We start from the raw sequence: 12,574 nt of genomic DNA on the forward strand, positions 1-12,574 counted from the left end.
CTGTTCTGATTTTGGCCTTTGTGTTTCCAGTGTGCCTCAACAACAGCTGAAATCTCGGGCTTTCCTAATGTAGAACCAACTCAATGAGGAATTGATTTATTTTTCATGCGCAGACTGCATCACACCGCATATAAGGCCTTCTGCTAGAAAGCCCAAACTGTCCTTTGGCCTCAGTATTTTGAAGACAAAGAGTTAATACTAGTAATTCCTGTGTAATATCCTTTTTTGGCAAAGGAACAGTAGACTTTATCAGTTTGGTTCTTGCCATTACTTGTGTTCGATCTTGACCAAGTTAAATTATTTCCAGGATGTATCTTTTTTTTTTTTTTTTTTTTTTTTTTTTTTTAGACGGAGTCTCACTCTGTTGCCCCAGGCGGGAATGCAGTGGTGCGATCTTGGCTTACTGCAATCTCCGCCTCCTGGGTTCAAGGGATTCTCCTGCCTCAAGGCTCCCTAGTAGCTGGGATTACAGGCGCCTGCCACCACTCCCGGCTAACTTTTGTATTTTTAGTAGAGATGGTGTTTCACCATGTTGGCCAGGCTGGTCTTGAACTCTTGACCTGAAGTGATCCGCCCACCTTGGCCTCCAAAAGTGCTGGGATGACAGGCCTGAGCCACCGCGCCCGGCCTCGGGATGTATCGTAAACTCATTATTTTTGGTGCTTGCCCTGCAGCTGAGTAAATACCTCTTTAGGACATGTGACAATTGAATTGGCTTGGATTTTGGAACATGTCCTGGCCTTAGAGCCTGCTTATGTTCATACACACTGGTTCCTTCGAAATGTAAATTTGTAAAGTCAATGTAAAACTAAAACTTCAAAAGTCAATTTTCATTGCTGCTCAGTTTTGCATTTCTATATCAAATTTTATTTACAGTGATTTACGTGAGTAAAAAATGGATTACACGGTTTTCTAACATCTCACTAAGTAAGTATGGGTTTGGATCTTAAGTAATTTACATTTTTCTTTTCCAAGTTGATTGTTATACTGGGCTAATGATTTCCTTCAAATTCCACTAATAAATCACAGATTCTCAGTGCTGGTATTCCATTGCTTTATTATTAAATGGCACCCTTTTCTAGTTTTTGGTTTTGCAAACCAGTGGACTATTTAAAGTAAAATTTCAGAATCCCTTTTGGAGCTTTTGGTTGAGACCAGGCTCCTTGCAACACTAGTGCTTTGGGAGTTCTGCTACTGCTGCAGTACCAAAAGTAGCTTCTTTGAATTTCGTTTGGGTTTTGTAGGGCTCCCCTGAGGCCCGAGAACTGGGAGAAGGGAAAGAGCTCATCGGTTTGTTTGAAGGCCGGCAGGCTGTGCAGGCAGCTTTTCCCAGACTCTCCCAGCTCCGGCTTTTCACGCATACCAGAAGAGCCGCTTTTTTCCTCCAGTGATTGAAACCATCTGGACTCCAGGGGGGTCACGTGTGTATGAGAAAATGACATAAAGTTTCAGACTCCGTTGTGCTTTGCTCCAGACCCAGACAACTCTTGGTCGGATGGTGCGGAGGTGAGGGCCGTCCAGTTCGGGGGCCAACTTCTCGTCCCTGCTGCCCCCGGCCCCCGCCTCCCTCACCCCTGTCCCCCACCCTCCCTCACACACTCTCGGCGCGGCTTTCTCGCTGCCTCCGGCGCCTCCGAGCGCTCCCCTCCGCCGGGCTCTAGCAGCCCACCCTCTCTGTCTTGGGTGGAGGCGCACATCCTCCACGCCCCCTCCACTCAAATCTGCGCTCCCTCCCCTCTCTCTCCCTGCAGCCCGGCCGCAGCCCGGGGCGCGGATGCCTGCCCGCCGCCCGCCCTCTCTGCAGGAGCGGCTCCTCTTCCGGGCCGCGCGGCTCCCGGCGAGACCCCATCTAGGCGCCGCGCCCGGCCCGGCTGGGGAGCGCAGAGGTAAGCGCCTCCGGGCCGGGTGGCCCCGGTTCCTGCGTGCCGCGCCCGGTCCCGCCCCTGCCCTCCCAGCCCTTCTCCCTCTGCTCCCGACTCCCGGCCCCGGCGGCGGTGTCCAGCTCCGTGAGTACGCGCGTGGGGGCCGCCGCAGGCGCAGAGGAGCGGGGCTGGTGGGGTCCGCCCTCCCAGGCAGTCAGTAGCGGCCGGCTCTGCTTTCCGGCCCGGCGGGGGCCGCGCGGTTGGGGGTGGGGAACCTCGCGGCCAGGGTCCGGCGGTGAAGAGCTGCCTAGTGCCGAGCGGAGACCCGACCTCGGGACGTCCTGGGAGCGGGCTCTGCGCACCGCCTCGCCTCTCGGTGGCGGCATTCGAGCTCCTACCTGGAGCTGTTGCAGCTTGTATGCAGGCTCCTTGAAGAACGCGCGCGCGCGCGCACACACACACACACATACACACACACACAACACACACACACACACACACACGGAACTCAAACAAAGGAAAATTAACTTTGCATGCTATTACTGCAACAAGTTAAACTATGTTTGTGGATGGTTCACTTTTTGCCCTTGTGCAGACACGCAGTAAGTATTAAAGGGTCCATACTCTAGTCAACGTTTATGGCACCTTATCCAATAATTTAGTAACTGAGTAGAGTTCAAGAGACAGTGTTTTCAAGTGTTTCTAAAGAGGGCTTATTGCATTTTCCTGGGATCTTTGTATGAAAGTAGTTGATGATTAATATGAATAAAATAACTTCTTCATTAAGTGAGAAAATTTGCCTTAGTACTGCCTTAGTCTAGCTTTTGCTTTTATTACCAACCAGGTGTTTCTGCTGTTTGGATAGCAGGGTCTTGGGAATGGCGAAGAGGTCATTATCCCACCTGCAAGACTGTCTTCAGCTACCTCTTAGCTGCACACATTGCAACTGGCCATTTTGGGATGGGGCCACAGGGTTAAAACCCAAAGGGCTGCATTGTTTTGTTTTAATATTTTTCAGAAGGTGAATCCCTTAATTGATTTTTTTTTTTTTGCCAGAATTAGGGGTTTCTAAAGGGTTAGACGTAGTCTAGGTTCCAGAAAGCTAATCCAGGATAGAGACTGAATTGTTCACAGCCTATCTCCCTTGCTGAATTAAGGACCGCACAAGGCCAGAACTCAAGAAGAGCCTGTTGAATGCATGAAGTGAAGGCTTCTTAAATTCTGCTGGTCTGGCAGAGAGTTCCTAGGTGACTAACATAGATGTAACCCTCCTTTTTATTTATCTGGCATATATTTTTTATTTAAAAATTTGTTTTTTCTTTTTTTTTTTTTTTTTTGAGACGGAGTCTCTGCCGCTGGAGTGCAGTGGCGCAATCTTGGCTCCCTGCAACCCCCGCCTCCCGGGTTCAAGCGATTCTCCTGCCTCAGCCTCCCGAGTAGCTGGGATTATGGGCGCCTGCCACTACGTCTGGCTAATTTTTGTATTTTTAGTAGAGATGGGGTTCCCCATGTTGGCCAGGCTGGTCTCAAAGTCCTGATTTGAGGTGATCCACCCGCCTGGGCCTCCCAAAGTTTTGGAATTACTGGGCCCAGGCTATCTGGCAAATATTACCTTTGGAAAAACTCCCCAAGATATGGGGGAAGAAAAATTGTTCAAGTGTATGTATGGGAAATGTTATCCCCTAATTGGGCCAGAAGGGCACCCATTTTGGTAGACAACTCCAAGGCAACTCTTACCTTAAAAGTATTTTTTTACTGAACGCTTAGATTGGATTGGCTTGGTAATTAGGGAAATCCTTGTTCTTGAGTTTGTGGAAAGAGAAGTGACATTTGAGTGAAGGATAATTTCAGATCAATTGGCTTAGAACAGGAGTGTCCAATCTTTTGGCTTCCCGGGGTCACACTGGAAGAAGAATCGTCTGGGGCCGCATGTAAAATACACTAATTCTAAGGATAGGTGATGAGCTTAAAATAAATCGCAAAAAAAATCATAATATTTTTAAAAGTTTACGAATTTGTGTTGGGCCACACTCAAAGCCGTCCTGGGCGGCCCATGGGCTGCAGGTTGGACAAACTTGGCTTAGAATCTAAGAATGATAAAGCTCAAGGAGAAAATGATTCTGAGGCAGGGCGGTTTCATAGAAGAGGGGAGGGCCTTGAAGCAAAGTATGCTTCTGAAACTGGTGGAGAGTTGCTGGAGAAAGCTTTCAAGAGAATGGAGAGTAGACCATTTGGACTGGACCTAGAGAGAAAAGTAATAGCATCTGCTCTATGCCACCTGCCAGCTCTCTCTTTCATCCTTCAGTGTTGTGACATAGGTATTGTTGCTCTTGTTTTAAAGATGAGGGAATTCTTGTTTTTAAAAAGAGAAGATCAAAAAGATACGTAACCGGCTTGGGATGACACAAGTGGTAAAGTGGCAGAGCTGGAATTCCAATGCCTGGCTCTCAGACTAACGTGGGTGCTTTCACAGCTGCCTTCTCCAAAGAGCAGTGGGAGGTCCAGTGGAAGCTGAACTGTGGTCAGCTTGAATTCTGGCTCAAGGGCTGGAACTTTATCCTGTAGACATTGTTTAGGTTTTAAAGATTTTTGAGAAAAGGAGCTACGGGTAAAGCAGTGATTTTAGAAGATTAAGGTGACATCTATGTACAGGAATGTGACATGCTCATCACAAGTCATGTGCAAGTCATAATTCCTAATGAGGAGGTTCAAAAAGGGAATGTAGCCAGGATATCTGGGTGTTTCAATTCCTGTCTCACTTACCGTACCCTGCAGTGAGTAGCTTGGCTCACTGGGTAAAGAGCTAGTTGCAGTGACCACAGGGCCGCTCTGGATCAGAAAAGAGCTGAATCTTACCAGGCATACGCTGAAATGGAATGTGTATGTGGATCAATGCCACTGCTGGTTTGTCCTTTATGTTCCCCCATGTTTTGCAATGCTTTGGTTTTTTTCTTTCATGATTACCCTGAGAGGTAGATCAATGTTGTAATTTGTTTAAAAGCTTTTCCTCGCCCTAAACATCTTACGTAAGTTGATGTGCCTTTTCCTCTCATATTCTCTTATTTCTTAAAAATGCTGAATTTTGGCCAGGTGCTGTGTGCTCACACCTGTAATCCCAGCATTTTGGGAGGCGGAGGCAGGCAGATTGCTTGAGCTCAGGAGTTGGAGACCAGCCTGGGCAACATGGTGAAACCCCGTCTCTACAAAAAATACAAAAATTAATCATGCATGGTGGCATGTGCCTGTGGTCCCAACTATTCAGGAGGCTAAGGTGGGAGGATCGGTCACTTGAGCCCAGGAGGTTGAGGCTGCAGTAAGCCATGATCACGCCACTGCACTGCAGCCTGGGTGACAGAGTGAGACCCTGTCTCAAAAAAAAAAAAAAAAAAAAAAAGCTGAATTTTAAAACTTGGTACTAGTAAGGTAAAAGTGAATTTAGATTACCTTTCTTAATTATGAGAAAGATTAACATAAAATGTACATTTATTTCATTTTTTGTTATGGAGGAAAAACAGGAGGGCTTTTAGAGTTCCTGCGTGGAGATTTAGAAGGGATAGGAAAGCCAGGATTTAGAGATGTGCAAAGGCCTTCCTACCCCTCCACATTTCTTATCAGTTAATTGTACTGTTCATGTATACAGCTTATGGAGCTTACAAGGACATTGGACATCCACATTTATAGCCAGGCCCTTTGATTCTCAGCAGATAATGGGCTCAGGAAGGGCAGCAGTGGGTGGAGACATTTTACTAGAATTAGTCTGCGGCTTTGAATACAATCTGGATTTCTTGCTATTTCTTGTGCAACCTGTACGCCGTTTCCTCTGAACTTGTTAGTGCTCTGGAGACTTGGTTGTTTGGCCAAGGAATATCCCCTAGCAGGAGGGTTCACTAAGGAGGGGCAGCTGACAGGCAGAAAAGTGACGTTTGTCAACTAAAGAAGTTTTCTTTTAATTAATGTTAGAGTCACCCATGGTTTTTTGTCAAATAAAAAATGTGAAATCAAAATATGATCTCAGTTCTCCACACCCATTTTTACCTTTAAGAGCCTCTCACACCTTGGAGAGCTTGCCCTACCGAATGGGGCTTTGATAGGTGAAATTATCACCAGGACCTCTACATGGGTCAGGATATGACTCAGCTTGGGTTCTGGACCTCTGAGGAATGTGACCCCTCTTAGTGTAGGGCATTTGGAGTACAAAAACCTGGGTTAAAGTTCCAGCTTTGCCATTTATTCAGAAGTTCCTGGAATTTGATGTTTGAGAGATCTCTGAGCTCAGTTTTCCTAGTTCTTCTAGATCAGGGTAATCCCTTAGGGCCAGATAGAGGTGGTCACACCCTGATTGGTACCTTGGTTCCTTCTCCCAGTTTGTATTTTGTGTCACCTGAAAGTCATTTTATTTTCTCTGTAGCCTCTGGTTATAGGTTATGTGGTCATTCCTCCAGAGAATGGCAAAGCTCATTGTTGGTTGGGGATCATTTGGTATGTCTTCCTGGGAGAATGCTCTTGAGCCTAGTTTTGAGAGTTGGGGCCTCAAGAAGAGACTTTGGCAATGCCCTTATTTAAATGTCAGAAATGTTTGGTTACATTTTTGATGCATTGCTTGCATAGTTAATGTTTTTATATTTGGTATTTGTCATTTTAATAATTTATTAAACAGATGATTTAGGTTTTCTAAGATAGCTAAGAGCTTAGAAAAATAGGACTGCAGGTCGGGCGCGGTGGCTCACGCCTGTAATCCCAGCACTTTGGGAGGCCGAGGCAGGCGGATCACAAGGTCAGGAGATCGAGACCATCCTGGCTAACACGGTGAAACCCCGCCTCTACTAAAAATACAAAAAATTAGCTGGGTGTGGTGGCAGGCACCTGTAGTCCCAGCTGTTGGGGTGGCTGAGGCAGGAGAATGGCGTGAACCCGGGAGGCGGAGGTTGCAGTGAGCCGAGATCGTGCCACTGCACTCCAGCCTGGGGGACAGAGCGAGACTCCGTCTCAAAATAAAAAAAAAAAAGAAAAAGAAAATAGGGCTGCAATATCCTCTTTAAAAATAGTCTAAAATTATTTTTTAGTGGGGATGGCATTTGGACGATTCCCGGGACTGGAATATCCCTTTGATACTCAGATGTAATCTCCTAGTATGGTAGAACTTTGACTATTTTGACCTCCTCCACCTCCAAATATCCTTGACTCTTTCTGAAGAGATTTAATCTCTCTTAAAGAGATTTCACAATTTCCCTGGGAAACACTTTCTAAGGAAGGTTTCCAGATTGATGATCACAGATTATCTCCTTGTAGTTAGCTTAAGTTTTCTTTTAATGTTTCCTACTTTTACTGTTTTCCTATCCTTCTTCAATGCACAGATGTTCACAGAGTGAACAAATTGTCTTCCCTGGACCCTAAAGGCAGCTACCAAATGTACAGACTGTCCCATCTGTACCCATCCTTTCCTTCCCTTCCTCTGGCTAAACAAGCTGAGCTTTCTCTGTTTTCCTTAACAAGTCTCTCTTTTTAGACCTATGATTATACTTGTTGCTTTGTGTTTTGTTTTATGCAGGAAGTTCATATCAGATATGTTGGCAATTAGAGCTTTCAAACTGGAAGGAGCTTTTTGGAGTAAAATATATATATTTTTTTCTATCAGCATAAGTAATTGTGGAATATATGTAAACTCTGGAGATGATCTTTTAAAAAAAATTACCATGAAAAGAATTTTACTCAAGTCCTTTAAGGGCTTAAGAAGAATCCAGCCTTTGTGAGATTGCACTAAAAGTAACAGATTAGTCCAATTAAGGCCTTTCTAGAAGTCTGGGAATCATTTGTTTAAACTGGAATTTAGGATCTCCACGCAAATATGATAGAAATAATCTGCTTAACCCTTTGTTAGTAGCATTAGAAATAAGCCCCTTTTTATGGGACTCTTAATGATAAAAGGTCATAGTAATTAGAATATGCTGGGAATTTGTCCCTGTTTGTTAATGTTTTGGAAACTCCTTTGAGTAGGCAAGGGTCACTTTGGGTGGCTTTTTTCTTTCTTTGATGTGAAGTTGGGATCTTGGATGTAAATTTAGCTAAGAACAAGTTTGAATCTAGATATTTTTTAATTTTTTCCGTCTTGTTCCAGTCTTCCTTTTGGAGGTGGCTAACTAGAGTGGGGTAAAAAGTGCCTTTAATCAGAGTCAGTGTCCTGAGACTGTCAGACACTGGTCTCTGGGAAATGCTCTGTATCACTATCATTTATACACTTTTCCTTTCTTGTGTCCTACAGTTTTTGAATATCTCCTGCGGAAAAAGCACTGGGGTGCGAACAGGCATCTGTTTATTCTCTTATTACCTTTCTTCAGTGAATATGCTTAATGTTAGGGGTTTGATGAATCAATGAGTGGATGAAGTTAAGAAATTAGATGGAGGCCGGGTCTGGTGGCTCACACTTGTAATCCCAGCACTTTGGGAGGCCAAATTGGGAGGATTGCTTGAAGCCAGGAGTTTGAGACCTGCCTGGGCAACACAGTGAGACTCCGTCTCTATGAAAAAACAAAAATTATCCGAGTGTGGTGGTGCGTGTCTATGGTCCCAGCTAAACGGTGGGCTGAGATGGGAGGATTGCTTGAGCCTGGGAGGTCAAGGCTGCAGGGAGCCGAGATTGTGTCACTGCACTCCAGCCTGAGCAACAGAGTGAGCCTCTGTCTGAAAATAACAACAACAACAAAAGAAATTGGATGGGAAATTAGTTTTGGATATGAGTGTTGGATACCTCCTGATCCAAATATTGCTGTTGGGAAGCAACTGTTTTTACAACACTCTGGTCTCTGGGAGCTGAGGTGACCTCTGTTAAGGCTCAACATGTGGGGATATATTTTCTAGTGAGTAAATAGGGCCTAGTCAGTTATTTTTTCTATTAGTCATGTTGGATTACATTTACTGTTGCCGGGAACTCTAGTTAGCATGATATCCCCTTGAATTAGGAAGTGCCACTCAATAGCTGTCTTTCTCCAGGACTGCCTGGAGAAGCTTTTCTTGAAAGTCTGGTCTTGTCTCTTGAGCCAGGGATGGGTGCATTCTAAGTACTTAGACCCAAAAGGCTTCTTCTACTGGGTCCAAGTCCCAGGGGAATGGAAATTCTCTTGAAAATGGTATAATTGTATGGGAGGGGAATCAAAGCTTTGTACTTTTCAGTAGTCACTTCAATCTGTACATAGAGACCTGGAGATAAAGAAAACCCAACTTACAAATGAGTATTTGGTGCTGTGGGTTAACATGGAAAAATGGCACTTAAGTTCAAAGTGTATTAATTGAATCCTTCATGTCCAGTTAATCAGCAATATCAGTTGTGAGGATTCTGTTTTGCTATTTTTTCCCCCATTTGTGTATTACAGGTCACTCTTTTGAATTAGAATAGCACTCAGGACCACAGTGTTTGCATAGGAAGTGGCGTAAGAGGCAGGCCAGGTGCGGTGGCTCACGCCTGTAATCCCAGCACTTTGGGAGGCCGAGGCGAGCGGATCACAAGGTCAGGAGATAGAGACCATCCTGGCTAATACAGTGAAACCCCGTCTCTACTAAAAATACAAAAAAATTAGCCGGGCGTGGCAGCGTGCGCACGTAGTCCCAGCTGCTAGGGAGGCTGAGGCAGGAGAATGGTGTGAACCCGGGAGGCGGAGCTTGCAGTGAGCCGAGATCGTGCCACTGCACTCCAGCCTGGGTGACAGAGCAAGACTCCGTCTCAAAAAAAAAAAAAAGAAAGTGGCATAAGAGTCATGGGGCGTGGGTAGAGGCCACTTTATGTCTTGTTTCGGAGGGCCATTTCAAACTTTTAAAAATTAATTAATTAATTAATTTATTTATTTTTAAAGACGAGGTCCCCCTATGTTGCCCAGGCAGATCTCGAACTCCCAGGCTCAAGTGATCCTCCCACCTTTACCTCCCAAAATGGTAGGATTAAAGATGGACCATTTTTAAAACCTCCATGAGTAGTTCAGTGATCAGAATTAGCTAGAAATAGCTCTGCTGAAAGGTATTGGCAAAATAACATCTAGCAGCCTTTGTCTATTTCAGGTTAGGTTTGTGCAAGAAAGCCAATTTGGGAGCAGTATTATGTGCCCAGCTCTGTCTACATTTGAGTCGCCTACGTAGTTCCCATGTATTTGTCACTATTTCTGGTCCCTGGAAGGCTGGGGTAGATCTCAGGATATGAGGCTCAGACTTGGTTGAAGCCACATCAAGAGCTGTGGTCCTGGTGGGTCAGCATTATTTTCTGCGGTTATCACCCAGGCTAGGCATGTGGGAGCATGGGTGGGTAGGACAGGGAAGAAAAACAGAAGACCAGATAGTTCTGTGGAAACTGAATAAATAAGTGAAAAAGTTGGCCAGGCACTGTGGCACTCGCCTGTAATCCCAGCACTCTGGGAGACCATGGCAGGTGGATCTCTTGAGCTCAGGAGTTTGAGACCAGCCTGGGCAACATGCTAAACCCCCATCTCTACAAAAATTAGAAAAATTAGCCAGGCACAGTGGCACATACCTGTGGTCCCAGCTACTCAGGAGGCTGAGATGGGAGGATCACCTGAGCCCAAGAGGTTGAGATTGCAGTGAGCCGAGACTGTGGCACTGACCTCCAGCCTGGAAGACAGAGTGAGACCCTGTCTCAGAAAAAAAAAAAAAAAAAAAAAAAAAAGAGTGAAAAAGTTAACCTTTTTCCCCTCACTGACTTGGACCTTTGTTCTGTTGGAAACCCTTATCACTTGAGGTCATTTTATTTATGTATTTATTTTTAAATGTTTCATTATTATTATATTTTAAAAATATGTATTTTTTATTTCAATAGCTTTTGTGGTACAAGTGGTTTTTGATTATATGGATGAATTGTGTCTGAAATTTTAGTGCGCCAGTCACCTGAGTAGTGTACATGGTACCCAATATGTAGTCTTTTTAATCCTTCATCTCCCCTCCCTCCCTCCCTTCCTTCCCCTTCTGAGTCTCCATAGTCCATTATACCACTCGATATGCCTTTGCATACCCATAGCTTAGCTCCCACCTATAAGTGAGAACATATAGTATTTGGTTTTGCATTCCTGAGTTACTTCACTTAGAATAATGGCCTCCAGATCCATCCAAGTTGCTGCAAAAGACATTATTTCATTCTTTTTTAATGGCTGAGTAGTATTCCTTGGTGTATTTATAACCACATTTTTTAATCCACTCATTGGTTGATGGACACTTAGGTTGGTTCCGTATCTTTACTGTTGTGAATTGTGCTGCGATAAACATACGTGTGCAAGTATCTTTTTGATATAATGACTCATCCTTTGAGTAGATACTCAGTAGTGTGATTGCTGGATTGAATGGTAGATCTACTTTTAGTTATTTGAGAAATCTCCTTACTGTTTTCCATAGAGGTTGTAGTAATTTATATTCCCACCAGCAGTGTATAAGTGTTTGTGTTTCACCACATCCATGCCAAGATCTATCGTTTTTTGACTTTTTAGTAATGGCTAGTCTGGCTGGAGTAAGGTAGAGTATTTCATTGTGGTTTTAATTTGCATCTCCCTGATGATTAGTTATGTTGAGCATTTTTTCATATATTTTGTGGCCATTTGTATATCTTCTTTTCAGAAATGTTTATTCATATCATTTGCTCACTTTTTGATGGGATTGTTTTTTTCTTGCTGAATTATTTGAGTTCCTTGCAGATTCTAGGTATTTGTTGTTTGTCAGATGCATAATTTGCAAATATTTTCTCCCATTCTGTGGGTTGTCTGTTTACTCTAATGGTTATTTCTTTTGCTGTGCAGAAGCCTTTCAGTTTAATTAGGTCCCATTTATTTATTTATTTTTGTTGTTACATTTGCTTTTGGGGTCTTAGTCATAAATTCTTTGCCTCGCCCAATGTCCAGAAGAGTTTTTCCTAGGTTTTCTTTTAGAATTTTTATGGTTTCATGTCTTAGATCTAAATCTTTGATCCATCTTGAGTTAATTTTTGTATACCATGAGTGATAGGGATCCAGTTTCATTCTTCTGCGCGTGGCTAGCCAGTTTTCCCAGCATCATTTATTGAATAGGGTATCTTTTGCCAGTTTATGTTTTTGTTTGCTTTGTTGAAGATTAGTTGGTTGTAAGTATTTGGCTTATTTCTGGGTTCTCTATTCTGTTTCACTGGTCTGCGTATCTACATTTATACCAGTACCATTGCTGTTTTGTTGCTATAGCCTTGCAGTATAAGTCAGGTAACGTGATGTCTCCAGATTTCTTCTTTTTGCTCAGGATTGCTTTGGCTATTTGGGCTCTTTTTTGGTTCCATATGAATTTTAGGATTGTTTTTTCTAATATTTTCGAAAATGATGTTGGTATTTGGATAGGAATTGCATTGAATCTGTAGATTGCTTTGGGTAGTATGGTCATTTTCATGATATTGATTCTTTGATTTCATGAGCATGGGGCGTATTTCTATTTGTTTGTGTCACCTGTGGTTTCTTTCAGCAGGGTTTTGTAGTTCTCCTTGTAGTGCTCTTTCACCTTCTTAGTTAAGTATATTCCTAGGTATTTTATTTGTTTTTGAAGGTATTAAAAAGGATTGAGTTATTGATTTGATTCTCAGCTTGGTGGTTGTTGGTATATAGCAGTGCTATTGATTTGTGTACGTTGATTTTGTAACCTGAGACTTTACTGAATTCATTTATCAAATCTGGGAGTCTTTTGGAGGATCTAGACATCTTTTAGGGTTT

The 12,574-nt window shown here is 43.6% G+C and overlaps 1 protein-coding gene across 13 annotated transcripts in view; it reads left to right on the forward strand.

Annotated features, from left to right (window-relative positions):
- Positions 1-12,574, forward strand: part of DENND2B (DENN domain containing 2B) — a 210,858-nt gene that overhangs the window by 36,115 nt on the left and 162,169 nt on the right. For 2 of the 13 annotated variants that reach the window (XM_054438414.2, XM_063671940.1), the window contains exon 1: positions 1,969-2,006. The exons of 3 other annotated variants lie outside the window; for them this stretch is intronic. Coding sequence is in view for 1 of the 10 variants with exons in the window: in XM_063671939.1 (XP_063528009.1) it covers positions 1,496-1,506; positions 1,752-1,886 (146 nt within the window). In the remaining 9 variants the exon portion in view is untranslated. Of the gene's footprint in view, positions 1-1,421; positions 1,507-1,610; positions 2,007-2,386; positions 2,465-12,574 lie in introns of those variants that run through there. 8 more of the 13 variants (XM_063671939.1, XM_063671944.1, XM_063671947.1 and 5 more) reach the window with 8 other exon arrangements.

Source organism: Pongo pygmaeus, chromosome 9 (genome assembly GCF_028885625.2).
Source record: "Pongo pygmaeus isolate AG05252 chromosome 9, NHGRI_mPonPyg2-v2.0_pri, whole genome shotgun sequence".
Classification (NCBI taxonomy): Eukaryota; Metazoa; Chordata; class Mammalia; order Primates; family Hominidae; genus Pongo; species Pongo pygmaeus.